Source organism: Anthonomus grandis, chromosome 8, assembly GCF_022605725.1.
Source record: "Anthonomus grandis grandis chromosome 8, icAntGran1.3, whole genome shotgun sequence".
Lineage (NCBI taxonomy): Eukaryota > Metazoa > Arthropoda > Insecta > Coleoptera > Curculionidae > Anthonomus > Anthonomus grandis.
The window spans coordinates 27,183,569-27,201,933 of NC_065553.1; the positions used below are offsets into that span (position 1 = coordinate 27,183,569).

Sequence of the window (18,365 nt, forward strand, 5' to 3'; positions counted from 1 at the left end):
ACTCAAAATGGACGATTACTCGGACATCAAAGTTCGTTCATTCTGGCCGTTCTTGGGCGTCCTGAACGAGGTTTGTCGGCGCCTTCCTTCCGGCCCTCCTTGAACACGTTGACTCCAGGACTGTGTACTTGAAATTCAGTAGTCCTTAAAGGCTTCTTAAAGCATCCGGAATATTTCGGTTGCATTCTTTGCAAGTTTCATGCAAAGCTTGATGGCATATCGCTGTTCAAGTGAACGCTCCATGGTGCGATGTTACAAAGTCAGGCACGTCTTTTCCCTTAGTGCGGGTATATACGATCCGGTTTCAACGGATGCGGAAGAAACGCAGTGGTACCCCGTTGGTACGACAACACATAGGTTAAATAATCGATACACGATGCGTTAGCACCGCATCAACGAAGAGAAACGCGGCTTGCTGCGGTAGCAATGGACGACGGGCGACGGGATGGTCTTAACCAACACATGTACTTAAATGTATCGCGATACACGTTCCGGTTATAACGGGCATTTTTAGTTATTTTCGCCTAAATTATGACATTAAATATCTTGTTTTAACACAGTTAACAATTCGCCAAATGATTTTTTAGACATTCTGTAATAATTGGAAAATTTTTCATTATACTGACGAATGTTTGTATAAAATGTGTCGATTTTTTTTTGACAGGATGATGGATGATGATGGATGCCTTCAATGGTTACGTTATATTGGCTCTCGCAAAACATCTTCTGCTTCAAGACCACAAATAATTTATAGCAATTAAGACATTATCTGAAAGATTAAGACAGATAAGACAGTATATGAAAGTCTCGAAGCAATTAAATTTTGGAATTTTTTTTAGTGCATATCCGTTTGCAACGCAGTGTGTATCGCGTATATCCCATACGTAGAAACGCATCCGTTTCTACCGCATCCGTGGAAACCGGATCGTGTATACCCGCACTTAGACTGGTCGGAGCAAACCGGCGACTGCGACCGTCTACGTTGGGAGGGCAGAACCCCCACAAAATTTACTGACCGGTTTTACCGCGCTGTCATAGATAGTCGTATCACAATAAAATCATGCGCATTACGTTTATAATGAACCCTATCCGCCCAAAAACTATTTGCCCTATCAAACAATTTTTTTTTTGAAAAAAAATTTTATAAAGGTGGGGACACTTTAGGGTGGACACACTTACAGTCAGATGAGAATCCACACGCAAGAGTCGAAACTAATTTTCAGCACAAGTTTTCGGTAGACGTGTAGTGTGGTATAGTCGATAGTTATTTAATTGGGCCACACATTTCAGAAAATTGTCTCAAAGCAGAAAACTACTTAATTTTTTACGAAATGAGTTACAAGCATTATTAAAGGAAGTTCCTCTAAACATCAGAATGCAAATGTATTATCGGCACGATGGAGCTTGTGCACATGTCGTTGATCAGGTCAAGCAATATTTAGATGAAGAGTTTCCAGGACTATGGATTAGTTGCGGTGGTCCTATTAGTTGGCCTGCAAGATTTCCAGACTCCACACCACTAGACTATTGTTTGTGGAGCTGTTTTATAAATGAGGTTATATGAGAGGAAATATGAGTTAAGAGTTTAAAAAAGACATGAATCACTTAGAAAAGCAACAAGGACCCTTCGCAGACGAAGTAGAATGTGTTTAGAGGTTAATGGCCGTATATTTGAACCTTTGTTAAAACAGCGCTATAATTATTAAAATCATGTTAATGTAGAAAAATTTGTTTGTTTGCAATTACGCTATAGTTTGAAAACATATGATAATCGCATAAGAACTTATGGGTTTTTCGAAATTATTTTTTCGTATACAATACTCACCTGGAGTTTGGTGCGTTACTTTTAGCATATATAATCGGAGATCTCAAAAAGACTTCTAATACTGTCGATAATGACGTTCTCACAATTATATTAATGAAATTGTATACCACAGTATTTTAAAAAAGCTGTCTTTAATACACTTACTTGTAACTGAACGGGTTCATCGAACAACATGGCATATTTTTGTCTAGGTCCGCACTCATAAGGCACCTCCTCAGTTTCCGCGAGTAATTCTCCGTCAACCTCTTGCTCGCCTCCGTTTGGACCGATGTCCAAAAGTTTTAGTTTAGCGGTGTACTCGCCACGACCACCGAATAGCCCGAAGCCACCCAGAAGGATGTCGGTGTCAGCCATGAATCTTATGGCTTCGATGCTGTGGCCCGAGTAGCCCCAACCGCCTCCGTGACTTTCAAATCTTTAAAAGAGAAGAGTTATACATTCTCTTAAGAATATATTGAATTTAATATGTTATATTGGCAAGTCAAATTATTTGTTTTAAATAATAAAGAGGTTCTTCCAGGCAGTTGAAGGTAACCAGGCAAACTTTGGAGAGGAAGAAAAAAACTTTGTTTAAGATATTGGCAGGGAGCATGTCCATATGATTGAATATACAGAGTTTTACTATGATTTTAAAGGGGGTGATTACATTGGTATTAATAACAACTCATCCGATATAAATGTCGCAGTATCAAAGTTCTATCACATTTTGGGTATGGCCACGGCTCTTTTTGTTCCTCTAAAAAATATAAAACCTCCAAGTTTCCTGTATGGTTCTCGGCTGAATTAAGATCTCTGGTGAGGCAAAAGAAAATAGCTCACAGGAGGTATAGGGCCAGTAATGGTGTGGTTAACTATAACAATTTTTCAAATCTTAGAGCAAGATGTAAAACCTTATCAAATATTTGTTACAATAGCTATATCTCAAACTTAGATCAGCTGCTCTATACTGACCCCAGACGGTTTTCGTATAACTTAAATAGTAAAAGTGCATTAAACATATTACCAAATTCAATGTAATATAGGGAAAGTAAATTGATAGGTTGCGATCAAATAGCTAAAGGTTTTGCACAATTTTTTTCGACCGTTTATAGTTAAAGTAATAATGGTTTGGCCAACAATGAGAATTCGTCGTCGAGCAGGAGTATGTCTATATCCATCCCTAACCCTGTTTTATCTATTGGATTAATTTTCTACAAAATTTCCAAACTACCACCTAAACTTAGTTTGGGTCCCGATGGTGTGCCCAATTATTTTCTAATATAAACGGTATGCAGTGTTTCTTATCCTCTTTTTATAATTTTTAAAAAATCCTTGGATACTAGAGTATTTCCATCATTGTGGAAACATAGTTACACTATACCTATTTTTAAGTCTGGTGACCGTGAAGATATTGAGAATTATAGTGTTTGCCTGTGTTAAATATATCAAATAAGTCGAAGCAAAAATTGTAATTCGACACCGTAGAGCCCGTACTTTATTTATCTAATTTATTACCATCGGCCTCTCTTAAATTTGAATGGTGTTAATATAAACACAGACGATATATATTTCTTTGGCTTTCTTGTCTTAAATAGTTAGTTCCTTTAGAACCGTTTTCAATAGAAGATAAAACAATCTGCGTGTTTTATTTCGTACCCATCCTATTATATTTTTAATAGCCTGCCATCTGCCATTCCGAAACTCCTGGATAGTCTTATTTATGACCAATTGTATTTTTATTGTAAGGAGCAATTAATCAGTGAGCAGCATGGCTTTAGGACCGGTATGTCTACTCTGACAAACCTGTTAGTTTTCCAGCGGAACTTGGTGAGTGTCTTGGAGGGGAGGGATCAGGTTGATGCCGTATACACTGACTTCTCCAAGGGAATCGACAGGGTCGGTCATACTATGCTGCTCAAAAAGCTGGAACATTTTGGTTTTTCGAATCTTATGGTTGCTTGGTTTAGGGACTTTTTGTTAGGCAGGACTCAACAGATGAAAATAGGTTTTTTGCCGACAATGTCAAATTTTATAGAGAAGTAGTTTGTTCTTCTGATCAAGTTTTATTAAAGAGTGACTTAGATCTACTCAATCAATGGTTATGGCCAATGAACTATTCCTGAATGTAAGTAAATGTAAGTTTATTAGTTTCTACAAGAAAAATTAAAAAAATGACTCATTTTACAAAATAGAGGGCGTTTCTCTTCAGTCATGTAATATTATTAAGGATCTTGGTATTTGGTTTGATGAGCACCTAAACTTTAACACACATATAACCAATCTGGTTCTTCACTCCTCAAAAGTTTTAGGCTTTGCTTTGCCTGAATTTTTTGTTGAGACCTGTAAAAGGATGTATATGTCTCTTGTTGTGTCACAGTATTGGAATATGCATCAATGATATGGTCCCCTTTTTACACAAATTGTTCTGCTGACCTAGAACGGATCCAAAATAAATTTATTCTGTTTTGTTTATATAAGCTTGGTATGAGGATTCCCAACGATCACATTTACGATGATGCTCGGAGGTTGTTGGATTTATCAACGCTGAGGCAAAGGAGAGTTTACGCTGATTTGGTGGTCTTGTATCAATTGGTGAATGGTCAGTTAAACTGTCCTAAACTCTAGTGTAATATTTTTCAATATAATAGATTAGATAGAGGCATAATAGATTATTCTCATTACCATTTCATACCACTAGTTATGCATCCCACTCCCCTATTGAACGGACACTTAAATTTATAAATTCTAATGAAGTTAAAATATTAGGCATTAGGTACTTAGATTTGAAAGGAAAATTAAGAGTTTAATCTAATTTCAGTGTTCAAAGATCTATTAGTGTCATCGGGTAATATTATTATTATTATTATTATGATTATTACATTTTTTTTTGTTATTTCCATAACCTGGTTGTTATAATGCGGATTCGTGAATTGCTATTGATTAATGTTGGATCTTAATTAATAGTAAATTATTTGATATATTTTTATTTAGTGTTAATCTTATTCAAATATTGTGCTAATATAGATTGTTATTTGTTATTGTTTTGATAGTTCATATTACTTCTTGAAATGTAGCAACATATCATATTTACTGTATTATTTTTGTTATGGAGTGTTAAATTGGATGTTAAGCTAAAATATTATTTTGTTTTTGAATTTCTTTGTTTTGTAATGGGCTTAATCCCGTAAATAAAGAATAAATAATAAAATTCTCCCCGAGAAAAATAGGGACCGTTGAAGAATTTTTCTTGCATTTGTTCCAGGCAGTTAATAATTTTTTTGTTTTTTTGATCGTTGGAAGATAAACTACAGTCCAAGAGCAAGAAGGACAGTTAAACTTTTTAGCGGATCTTGCAGCTCATAATGACTTCAAAGATAATATGACTTTAACTGCCTAGAAAATATATCTAAGGAGAATCTTCTTTTTCATTCAGGAAGTTATTTTTTTTTTTTTTAATTAAGCTGCCGAGAAGAATAACAAGATTTCCCAAAAAAAAAGAGGATTCATTGGAAATAAATGTTCTTTCTCTTGTCTGGAATATAAGCAAGATTCTCCATTCAAATATAAGAAAGATCATTAAAGAATCCTATTTTCTGCCAGGCTGTTTAAATGTTTCTTTTTGATCCAACCCATTGAAAAATAAAATAAATTCACCATGATCAAAAAGGATCATTAAGGAAACTTCTAGACAGTTACAATTATTTCCACTGCCTAGAGGATGAACACGATTCTTCAATGATTAACTGGAAAACCCATAAACAAGGACCTAAGATCATTGGAGAATATTCTTCACTTTCAAAACCTTAGAACATTGAAAGACTAAAATTAGTAACCAACAACTTTGTTTAAGTTCAACATGTGCTTAGGGGCAATGGAGATGTTTTGTTTACAAATATATTCACCGATTCTCTGTTGTCAACTTTACACACATTTTCAAAAGAGGAAATTTTTAGCTATACAGGGTGTCCCGAAAGTAATGGGACAACAACAGTAGATTCCTTACGTCAAAATAATGTGATTGAGGTCAACTTGCCTTATCCTAATTTTAATAGTAACTGAAATACATGGTGTCAAAGTAAGTATTATTTAATTTATCGTTTTTTTCTCATAGGTCCTGAACCAATTGACATACTGACTGAAATTTAGAAGATACGGGTCTTTTAAAAAGAAAAATAAAATTTCGTATACAGTTTTCGTGTTTTCGTTAGAGAGCGCTCGTTGCGTTAGTTCTTACTTCTTTAGAACCCCTAACTTTTTTTCAGCCCCGTATATTGGTTCAAAAAGTATCAAAATAAATTCCTTTTTTAATTTTACATAAAAAAATTATACCTTATTTAAGCCGCTAGGAGCAACCATTTTTGACATAATCACCATTTTTCAAAAAAAAAATTTTAAATAATATTTATTTTATAAGAATTTATAGCCGACTAGGAGAAACTGGATCATTTCGGCCAAAAATGCCTGTTTTGGGCCACCCAATTGCCCAAGAACAAGAAGAAGAAATTTTAGTCCGCGTAGCAGAAAATCCCGGGTTAAGTACTAGGCGAATAGCGGCAACTATGGGTATAAGCAAATCATGTGTTGGTAAAGTACTTCAGAAAGAAGGCCTCTATCCATACCACTTTACACTAGTTCAGTGTTTGATCCCACTAGATTTGCCAGCGAGATTGCAGTTTTGTCATCAGTTAAAAATATGCAAAACGCAGATCCAATGCTTATTAGCAGAGTGTTATTCACAGACGAGGCTACATTTACTAGACGCGGCGTATTAAACTTTAGAAATGCTCATATGTGAGATACTGAAAACCCCTATTCAGTTGTCAGTCCTCATTTCCAAATTTCTTATGAAATGAACTTGGAGGTCTTTTAGAAGATATGCCATTAAATGTTAGGCAAAACATGTATTTTATGCAAGTAGAGAAAAAATAAAAACCCTAAGTCTCGGTCTCCAAATATATATATATTTTAGAGAGACTTAGAGTTTTTATTTTTTTCTCTACTTACATAGGTCTTTTTGAGATAATGGACGAAATCTTTCAATTCTATTTTATGCAAGATGAGGGGGGGGGGGGCATTTTTCTCGACAGGTGCGTAATTACTTAATTATTGACTAAAAATATCCCGAACGTTGGATTGGCCGTGGAGGATCTTTGCTTTGGCCTGCGCGTAGTCCAGACTTAAACCCCATGGACTAAATGTAATAAGTACTAAAGACCCTAAATGAACTAAATGTAAAAATGTGTAATTTTACATTTAGTTCATTTAGGTTCATTTAGGGAGAAATGTGTAATTACTGTAAATATGTTAAAAAATAATGAGGATTTTCTTTTTAAAATACGGCAGTCATTTGTTAAACGTATTTGAAAATGCATTGAAGTTAATGGAAGGCATTTTGAACAGTTGTTATAGTAGCATTATTTGTATGTTTTTTTGTTTATTTTGTTTTTGGTATATTTGTTTGAAAATAAAATATTAAAAAAAAATATCATTTACTTTGGTTATGATATAAAAATTAACAAAAAAGTCGTAATATTTTTTTATTTAGTATTTATTCTAATTTTACATAAATATCATGAATCTTTTAGGTAGGTATTAATTTTATTTTATTTAGGATTGCATTGCTAAAAATCTAGTAAATTTAAGTCATTCACATATTATGAAAACCTAAAAGTGCAATTATTTCGAAAATGGTTGCTCCTAGCGACTTTAATAAGGTATACATTTTTTACGTAATATTAAAAAAGGTAATTATTTTGTTACTTTTCAAATCAATATACGGAGGTGCAAAAAAGTTAGGGGATTTAAAAAAGTAAAAACTAACGCAACGAGTGCCCTCTACCGAAAACACGAAAACTGTATACGAAATTTCCTTTTTCTTTTTAAAAGACTCGTATGTTCTAAATTTTATGTCAGTATGTTATTTGGTTCAGGACCTAGGAGAAAAAAACAAATAAAATAAATCAAATAATACTTTGACACCCTGTATTTCAGTTACTATTAAATTTAAGATAAGGCAAGTTGACCTCAATCACATTAATTTGACGTAAGGAATCTACTGTTGTTATATGTCCCATTACTTTCGGGACACCCTGTATATTGACACATATAATAATGTTAATTTCATTTATGTGTTTTTCTTTAGTTTTTGGTTAAAAAAAGAAAAAGGTTTCATTTGAGTGTTTTTGTCATTCGTTAAGTTAGTAAAAACTTGTGCCGTTTATACCGCACCATGAGAAAAATGCGATTCAAGCCGATGTTTTCACAAGTAAATAGAATTCTACCGATACTGTCGTAACATCATTTCAAGGGAGAAACATCATCTTAAACGTAGAATAGGGGATCATAATCTATTATTAATAAATATTTATCATGTAAATATTTTTTTGACGACGGCACTGATAGAGATTTCTTGTGTCGGTGGAATCAATAATGCGATCAAGCGGCGTTGAGATGTTGCCTTTTTCTCTAATATGTGTTATCTGCATTCACTTAACTAATTTTTTTTTCAAATGCTTCATATTTTATTAAAGAGGAACAGTAGTATTGTTTTGTGCCTGTCAAAATAAGTGACAATTTTTTATGATATAATATTTATTATTATTAATTTTTTTGCCATTGCATAAGCATTTGGCATCATTGCATCAGAGATGTTGCAAGAAAACAAACTGCCAATAGTTCCACGCCAATGCTAATTCTAGCCTTTCAATGTTTTAAGTTCAAAACCATTTCTTTCAACTGTTTTATTTATTTGGTTACAATATAAACAAGATTATATGCCAATACCTGTTAACAGCTTGGAAATCTTCTTTAGAATATTGTTTTCCGGTCACCATTTGCCTCTCGTCCACCTCTTCTTTAACCGCGGTGATTTGAAGATCGTGGGCTATGGTCAGCGTGTCCAAGCAACAAATTAAGTTGAGCGCAGCTTGAAATCTGCAATTAATTCATAAATTCATATTAATATTCTAATTTGTACAGTGCATCCGTAAAGTAGCAGATAAATTCAATGAAAATGAAATGGACGGTTTTTGAAAAAAATGCTTGAACATGTCGATTTTAATATTTGGTTTAGGGTTTTTCTACGTAGAAATTACATATACAGAGTGACTTAAAAAGAAGATATGAAGTCATCAATAGGTTTTTTAAATAGAAAACACCATTTTTTAATGCAGAACCAGAAAGAACGCATTTTTTTACAAAGGATATGGTACAAATGAATAGTGGTTACATAGGCAATTTTGAACGAAAAATGAAAATGTAAAATTGAAGAAATACCTATCTAAATTAAATGAGCACCGTTAACAACCTGACAATAACCCAGGCGATTTAAAAATTCTTTTTGAACGTTGTCAATGACATCTGGAGTAATATTTCTACTTTCCTGGCGTATTTGTTCTTTTAAATCTTCTAAACCCGCTGGTTTAGTGACATACACTTTACTTTTAAGTATTCTTATAAAAAGTAATCGATGATAGTTAAATCTAGGGATCTGGGTGGCCATTCAATGAATCCTCGTCTACCTATCAAACGAGTTGGAAAAACTTCATGTAGATAATTGCGAACGGGTAAAGCATAGTCTGACGGGGCTCCATCTTGCTGAAAAAAAAAAAAGATCACGTTGGTGCATGTCGGGTTCTTCCAAATCCGGATACAAAGTTATCAGAGCGTGGATAAGACCATTTTGAAGAAAGTCCAAATACCTATCACCAGTGAGAGGGTCATCAAAAAAGCAAGGTCCTAAAACTCTTCATTCACTATACTGCACCTGATTTGACACCTATTTTTGTGGGTGTTGTGTATGACATTCTGTGAACCAATGAGGGTTTTCAGTCGACAATTCTGTCTGTTCATATAGCCGTTTAGAGTAAACGTTGCTTCGTCAGAAAATATTATGCGTTTTACAAAATTATCGTTATCATTACATAATTGCTGCATTTGCTCACAAAATTCATTTCTTAAATCATTAATTAAAAAATTAAATCATAAATTATTAATTAAAAAAAAATCATTAAGATTAATTTGTAAGCGTGGAACTTTGCTTTCTTCAATACGTTATGCACAGTAGGTCGCGATAAATTAACATTAGAAGCCGTGCCTGTGATTATTGCTTTGGGTTTATCTTGGACCGTTAACAGAACGTTAATCTCATCTTCTTCAGGTATAAAACCCCAACCAGCTTTTTGAGTATCTCGAACATTCCCGAATTCACGAAACTTTGCTTCAACTCTGCTTATCATGCTTTGGCTAATAGGCGACCGATCAGGATAAGTTGCATTAAACAACTGACCCACCTCCTTTTGAGTACGCGACATATCTCCGAAACCAATCATGCACAAGATATTGATTTTTTCACGTTCGGTTAATTTTCTCATATTTCATACAATAACAGTAGGTAATAAAGTGTAGTTACTAATAAAATGCAGGATGACACTCGCTTCTCAAAAAGAATAAACACCACTTGCAAATGTAAAAATACTTTAAATAGTTACACCAAAATACATTCACTTTTTGACACTGACAACAAAGACAACAGCTAAAAATCTAACATACCACCATTTAAACTTAAAGATAGGTATTTCTTTAATTTTACATTTTATCATCATTTTCGTTCAAAATTGCTTATGTAACCACTATTCATTTGCACCATATTCTTTGTAAAAAAATGCGTTTTTTTCTGATTCTGCATTAAAAAATGGCGGTTTCCGTTTAAAACACATATTGATGACGTCATACCTTTTTTTTTGAGGCACCCTGTATATTTAATTTCCACGTAGAAAAACCTTAAAGCCAATATTAAAATCGACGGATTCGGGCATTTTTTTCAGTCTATTTAATTTTTAATGAATTTATCCGCTACTTTACGGATGCACTGTATATGTGTGCTACTATCTCCGAGAAATCTGATATTATTACAGAGTTTCTCAACTTTTTATTGTCTCCAAGATACTAATCCATTAAAATATTTATTTATAAAAGACCTTCGCATTCTGGAAATTGGGATATAGCAACCATACTTTGTTCTGTGAAAATTACATCTGAAAAGAAAACGATTTCTTAAGCCTTAATTCAGAGTTATTAAGATTTAAGATAAAATTTTGCTACGTTCGAATAGGTTCTCTAAAACCAAAATATTGGAGTTTGCTCAGAAGCAAGGAATTATTTACTCTATCAAAACTTTTGGTGTTCAAGCAAATTTGTATATGTGGAGTGACAAAAGCTTTGTTTCCTGGTATAATGATACGTATTAAGATTAGAACTGTATGGTCACCGATTCATCAAGGATCTTAGCAATCGTTGACTGCTTGCATATCCTTTTATAATTCTGTATATTATCTTTATTATTCTCTATAACTATTTTTCCATTCATTTTACCCTAATAACTTACTCATTTAGGGATAAGACAAAGTACAGCAATAATTTTTTAGTATAAATATTTCATAGTTTCATCATACTACCTACATACTACCTTGAGCAGTTTATAGGAACAACATGTATGCATGATGAAATTCTTAATCAAAAACTTATTATTATGGGTGACTTTAATGTACCTCTATATGGTATAATTGAATTTGCATTTTATTTTTGGTTATTGTAACAGCAATGCACAGGGAGCAATTAGAGAATACTTACATCGATTTCCAAATAGAGGCATACTCCATTACATTTTGTGAACATTTTTGTTAATGAAGGAATAGTTTTAAGAATGTGGATTACGTCACTTCTTCTGATACAAGAGTAAATTTTTTGGCAGATCTAGATCCACAAGTATTAAATAATGTCTCTAGATATCCTACTATGAATCTACGTCTACTTAGCAGACAATTTAAAAAGTACCACAAATAACTGTTTGCCAAATTTTAAAACGTGAAAGTACTTCTGTATCATTATCTGAAGGTGCAGTGTTTGCTTGATGAAGACTATGATTCTAGTCTAGTTTATTGTACCTGGATCATGAGACAGTTTCAGTTACCTTTTTAAATCTTCAGAACAATCTGTCATAGATGGGAAATAGAAAATTCCAAAGCATATTTAACTTTTAGCATAATTATTTTGTGAATATTTGGGCTGACTTAATCGATGATTTGCTTTGATTGTTCTTTATATTCTTCTTCTGAGATTAAATGCAGATAATTACCTACTGTTCCCAATTGAACAATTGCCACCACTTTTAGCGGATGTTTCCCTAATCCCAAGACATGTGGTTTCCAATCAATGGTGCACAAGCATATATTAGTTTTTACTTAACTACCGTCAAGAATTTCATAAGCCGCGATCATCCATAATGGATTGAACTGCAGACTGTCCAATAAATACAAGAAAACGAGCGCGAAATAAGAAATGTCACTCTTGTGACACTCTCATTTTATCCCTTTTTAATTATTGTAACATTTTATAAGATACTGCTCTTTCTATTCAATATAAGAAAAAACTCTTAAAAAGTTTAAACGCATAATACAAATACTGCAAAAAAAACTCTTAAGTAAAACGTTTCTTACCTGGTAACCTGACAATTAGTGCTAACCGGCAACGCCAATTCAGGACTAAGTATCATATTCAAACTTTGCTGTTTATCTGTTAAACTTTTATCTTCAATAACCTTAATGTCTGACAGAACTCTATGCTCTACTTTTTGCAGCTGAGTACACTCGTTAGAGGTGACATTTTGTAATTCTGAAGCGATGATATTGTAGCAGGAAACCTCATGGGCTTCCACTTTGTAGGACCAAAGGATATTGTAAATGGGGTCCATACAGACCATTTTTGATGAGAAATCCACTTGTTCTGGACCTTTAAACGAGTTGCAATTTCCGTCTTTTTTATTGATTACTAGCAGCTTAAAGTTTCTGGATGAAGCGTCGTGGTTTGGGAATAATACTGAAATTTGTTTTAGATATTGATAAATTAATTTTTTTAGTTTAACAGGGCTCTTACTAATAGAATGTTTGTTGGCTGAGACGGTGGATTTGGCAATGCTGACTGAGTTAATAAGGCTTTCGTCTAATTTTAAAAATGTTTGGTCGCCTGAAGCTCCCACCCATGTCGCTCTTCTGCCATGCCTAGAAACATGGTTCTATTAACTTAATCAATATAATTTCATTTCAGTTAATACCCTACCTAGGTCCTACATTGGGTATGGCTGCTGGTATACTGTACCAAGGTGTTCTTGGGTTGTTATATCTGGAACTACTGGATCCCTGACCATGCTGGTTATTATCTTGATTGGTTACTGTTGGTAGACGGCCCAGTTGTCCCTTCTAAAATATTTTTTGAAAAGTTATTTTGGAAATGAGGACCAATGAAAATACATTTAAATTGAAATACAAAAATGACGCAATAATATGCTATGAAAATTAAAAGAATTTACATATCTTGATAAATATTCCTGAAATATACTGTAATGTAATAATAATAATAATAATAAATGTTTTTATTAGGACAAAAGATTTTGCTTAAGATAATGTATCTAAAATTAAAGAATTAATTAAAAAATGTAAATGTCCTAAAAGGCTCTTACTTTCTAACCTAACTTAAATTTTATAATACTCTAAATTTTAAGTGCCTAAAATTTCAGAATACAACAAATCATTTCAATAGGAAAATGTATAAGTATACTGATTGTTATTACAATTATAATCAATTACAAACCCTCACAATTGGGCAACAGTACATATGACATTATACATTTTTATAATTAATGTAAAATAATTAAGAAAGAAAAAAAAAACTAAAGTAAAAATTAAGAAGTAAAACAAATATGTGAAAAGTGACATGAGAGTAAGGTCTATATCAACGGCCAAGATCATTTAAAATCATATATATCGCTATAAGCAAATAGGTCAAGATCACCTACTAACTTTAGCTAGTCGCCTATTGGTTCATAGATTAAAAGTTTTTTAAAGTCTCTTCTAAAAGTAACTAAGGAAGAATCAAGTAACGTTTGCGGTAATAAATTTATAACTTTGGCCGCAGTATGTGAAAAAGATCTTTCAAAGATTTCTTTACGATGCCTAGGAATAGAGACTCTATGATTATAACGCAGAGGACGACCGCGCACATCTACCCTAAATTCAAGCTTCTTAAATAAATAATCAGGTGTTTTAGTTGTAAGAATCTTAAAACAAAAAAACATTTGTGTGCAGCTTTCGACGATTGTACATATTTAGCCACTTTGCTCTGCGTGTAATAAGTTAAAGGTGTAATAAGTTCATGTCTACGGATTAATTAGACGTAAACATGAATTTTGAACTTTTTGAATACGTCTTGCTTCAAAATTAGCAAGACATGGCCCGTCACAATGGTTAAAGTGGCTTAGCACTAGACAATCGCATACCAAAATTTTTGTCCTTTTGCAGAAGATGAAGACTAGACTAAATAAGGCGAAGCGTTGAATAGGCATTTTTTAACTTTTGAGTGATGTGATTCCGGAACCGCAAATCGCTGACAATATCCAAACCTAAAAATTTCGCGTAAGTCACACAAGGAATAACAACATTGTCGATTTGGAGATTCAAGCGTTTTTGGACGGCTCTTCTTGAGACATTATTACCAAATAAGATGAATTTCGACTTTAAAGGGTTAATTTTTAGTTGGTGTTTGGCGGAAGTTAATGCAATACTCTTTAGGTCAAGATTTATGCGCTCATTAGCAACATCTAGTTCATTTGAAAAAAATTAATAATATAATTGAGTGTCATCCGCATAAAGGTGGTAGTTACAAAATTTAAGGTCATTAATAAAGTTGGATGTATAGATCGTATAGAGCAGAGGTCCCAATATACTTCCCTGCGGCGCTCCAGCACTGACATGGAGACGGTCCGAGGACATATCTTCTGACTTATATGTCTATTGACTACCTGTGACCTGTTAGTTAGATATGATTTTACTAGCTTTAGGCAACATTTTGAACACTTATTGAAATAAAAACTGATATTTTCATGTTTTTGTTTTCTATCTGAACAAATTAAGATAAACAAAGATTTTTCTAATTTTCTCGAAAACGAATCGGACGATTTAAAAAAATCAAACGTTATTAGAATAAAAGACTTTGAAAGACCTTTTGAACAAGCTATTACTCGATACCCCTTGCCGTTTAAAATTTTGAAGGGGATGACCCTGGGGGGCAATGGGTGAAAGAGGGTGAAGTAATTTTAGCAGAGAAAAACAAACCACCGAGAAGGGACAAAGCCGGGACCGATTTTTCTTGCGCATGTGCGAGCTTATTTGGTATACCTGTCTTATTGCCGGTCCCCTGCCAGCCGTCGGTTAGTCCGGTAATATTCGACGCCTAGTTCAGTCTAGTCAAGTGTTGCCTGGATTTTTCTCTGTCTTTATTTTTTGTGTGTGTTATCATTGTGCTCTTTATTTTATTAAAAACTTTTATAATATGCCTTATACCTGTGCTTTTCGTGGATGTCATTTAAAGACAGGGTGTGGAAAACTATTAATTATGAACACCCTTGTGCACATTTTCCAAAAACCTTTATCTTAAAATTATTTATAAGGTTGAAAATATTTTACACCATTAAATATAATAATAGGGTCTTAAAAACAAATAAAGATAAAAATGTTCGGAAACTAAAAATTTTGCGGAATGTATAAATGTACCTAGGTTTAATTTAATTATTGCCAATGTATTTTTGTGTTTCATTATACAATGGGCCAATATTATTTCCTCAAAAAATAAAAGTTTGTTTAGAAGATTTTTTGTTTTCCATTATTTATCCTAAATGGTAATTTTTATAGTTGGCACTATACCGGGTGACACAGGAAAAAGGGAACACGCAATAACTTTTTTATTTTTCAAGATAAAGAAATGAAATTTGGTATGTCAATAGAATGGTTATAAAGGCATATTTTGACGTATTATTTTTGATCACTTCCGGTTGAACCGGAAATGACACGAACTTTCTTATTTTAAATGGGACACCCAGTTTATTTTTTCATACATTTGTTTATCTTGAAAAATAAAAAAGTTGTTGCGTGTTCCCTATTTCCTGTGTCACCCGGTATAGTTTAGGTATACCTATAACTTAACTATACCAACAGTAAAATAATGTAATAGTTTTGATTTCAAATTCCTAATAAAATTTTTAATCTATTAATTGTCGTATTTCTCTCCGTGTACGGAACTATTAAATTGCCAAAACGATTTTTCTCCGTTACTTTATATGTAGCGCCAGTCATTTAAGCCCGCTCAAGGGCACCAAAATTGGACCCCAGAAAATCAACGGTAAATGCGGGTTTTGTCGCTTCTCGGTGGTTTGTTTTTCTCTGATTTTAGGTTAGAAAGTTGTCCCCCTTGACAAACCTTTTGACGTATTTCGGCGTTTTTTTTTGTGGTGATAGTGGTTTTCGATAAATCCGTGGTGGGTTTTGTCGAGAGAAGGAATTTTTCAAATGAACACCCTGTATATGATCTTAATAAGATTTAAGTGATTTTTTAAATTGAGATGTATACAAGTAATATAACAACGGCTCTGGTATACTAGCCTGTGATACAGCGCTTACAAAAATGAAGACGTTTTTTTCTTTTAGAATAACATATGTACTCGATTAATAAGAAATAAGGAAAGAAGAGCAATGGAATTTTTATCAAAACCAATAAAGTGTAAAATTGATTAAAATATTTCATAATTTACCATGTCGAATGCCTTGGTAAAATCTATCATCACTAGTATTGACGCACTGTTGCTATTAAGGGCTCTAAAAGTATGATCGGATCAGATCTGGATGAAAACTCGATTGCTTCATTGGAAGTGATGAATCGCATTTAAAAAAACGGTAGACATCTGACCTTCCATAACTTTTTCTTGAAAGAAGAAGAAAAAGTGGGCAAAACTAAAATGAATTTCAAATGATAAATTCAGTCGGTCGAGAAATCTTAGGAACAGATGTTATATTTGCTTGCTTCCACTTTAATGGAAAATAACCTTATATGCCAACAATATGAGGGTGGCATTTAGTTAACCTATACCAAATGAGTTAGTTCTGATGTTTTTGAAAATACCGAAGACGAGATTTTCTTCAATGAAGAAAAATTAAAAGTTTAAAGTACTAAATTTAAAATTTAAGTTAAGTCATTTGCAGTAGGTCTAATCATATATTTAGTTCGTCGAAACTCATTTAGTGCATGCAGCTGATATGGTTTATATTTTCCTTGTACATGCATAAAAAACTAAGGCGAGACTCATACATCTTTCAAAAAGACATCGGTGATAATACTGTTCAAACTTCTGTAATTAAAAGAGTGGGTTTCTAAACCTTCCTTTGATAATTTAAATTTTCAGTAAACTAGCATGTGATCAGAAACTTGAACATTTAACTCCAGATTCAACAACATTTTTATTATTTTGCAGGCAAGGTCTGCTTGAGATTGAAAATTGAAAATTTGGTAATTTTGGTTAAAGAGATTTACCTTAAAATTGTCCAACAAAATTATATTATCAGAAAATGCAAAAAAATAAAAAAAAACATATTTTCTAAATTGGCAAAAAAATAAATATATATCTGAATCGGGGGTAAAGGGGCAATATACTTGGAGAACTATGAATACGTAAGGTTACGACCGATTCCTTTTGAAATAACAATTTTTAATGTGGTTTAGAATTTTAAGACGTCTTCCTTCTATCGAAAGGGTCCAGAAGCAAGAATGACTAGGAAATATGCTGCCCTAAAAGTGGATCAAGTAGAAGAGGAAGTGGGTATAAATCATAAAACTGTTGCCAGTAATTGGAAAAAACATGGGTACAAATGTTTTAAATATTCCAAAAGGCAGGAGATATTTCCCTAAGACCAGAACCGAAAAATGGAATTTAAGACATGCTTGACTTTTACTTTTATATTTTGCGAAATTTTATTGCAAGTAATACAGTTACCTCAATCAAAGTCAGATACTTACTAATGTACTGAAAAACAACGACGTACCAGGGAGTAGAAGAGCACACGAAATGCTTGCATGATCGATTCCCCAACCTGTATACCAATTACCTACAAAAACTTTCTCTCAACTATATTGATCTGCATCCATATTTACAATAAAGTCCTTGCACTCAGAAAGAATTCTTTTATAGCTGAAGCAATTTTTTAAATAAACCACCATTCTTCCACCACAATTATTAGCACAATATAAGCTTCTTCAGTTTATGTGCATTATTTTTTTTATTAATATTAGTATATATGAATTATAATCTCTCAAAACTGCAATAAACTTTTGAATTTGAATTTTTTGGTTTCCTTAACTACAACAAAAATCCCTCAAAATCCAATAATAAAAAAAAGAAAACAAAAAAATCTTCACCTCTGAATTTCCAAAAGTGTAAATTTCCCCTTTGCTTGTCAGAACGACGGTATGGTTGCTACCAGCGGCCACATGTACCGCACTAGTGGGCAAACTAACATGCTGAATAGTACTTTTGGCCAGAATGTCCCCGCAACCGAGCTGCCCATATAAATTGGATCCGAAAGTCAACACTTGCCCGTTTTGAAGCAGCAGAACGCTGTGATGAAGACCACAAGCGATTTGTACCTAAATAGGAAAAGGTTATAAAAATTATACATTTCAT

At 33.2% G+C, this 18,365-nt stretch overlaps 1 protein-coding gene across 4 annotated transcripts in view; it reads right to left on the reverse strand.

The window, feature by feature from the left end:
* LOC126739392 (E3 ubiquitin-protein ligase MYCBP2) overlaps positions 1–18,365 on the reverse strand; it is a 714,511-nt gene that overhangs the window by 615,394 nt on the left and 80,752 nt on the right. For all 4 annotated transcript variants that reach the window (XM_050445054.1, XM_050445056.1, XM_050445053.1 and 1 more), the window contains exons 16-21: positions 18,101–18,328; positions 12,920–13,059; positions 12,737–12,861; positions 12,301–12,679; positions 8,588–8,737; positions 1,970–2,240 (exon numbers count right to left, since the gene is read on the reverse strand). In XM_050445054.1, coding sequence (XP_050301011.1) covers positions 1,970–2,240; positions 8,588–8,737; positions 12,301–12,679; positions 12,737–12,861; positions 12,920–13,059; positions 18,101–18,328 — 1,293 coding nt within the window. The remainder of the gene's footprint in view (positions 1–1,969; positions 2,241–8,587; positions 8,738–12,300; positions 12,680–12,736; positions 12,862–12,919; positions 13,060–18,100; positions 18,329–18,365) is intronic.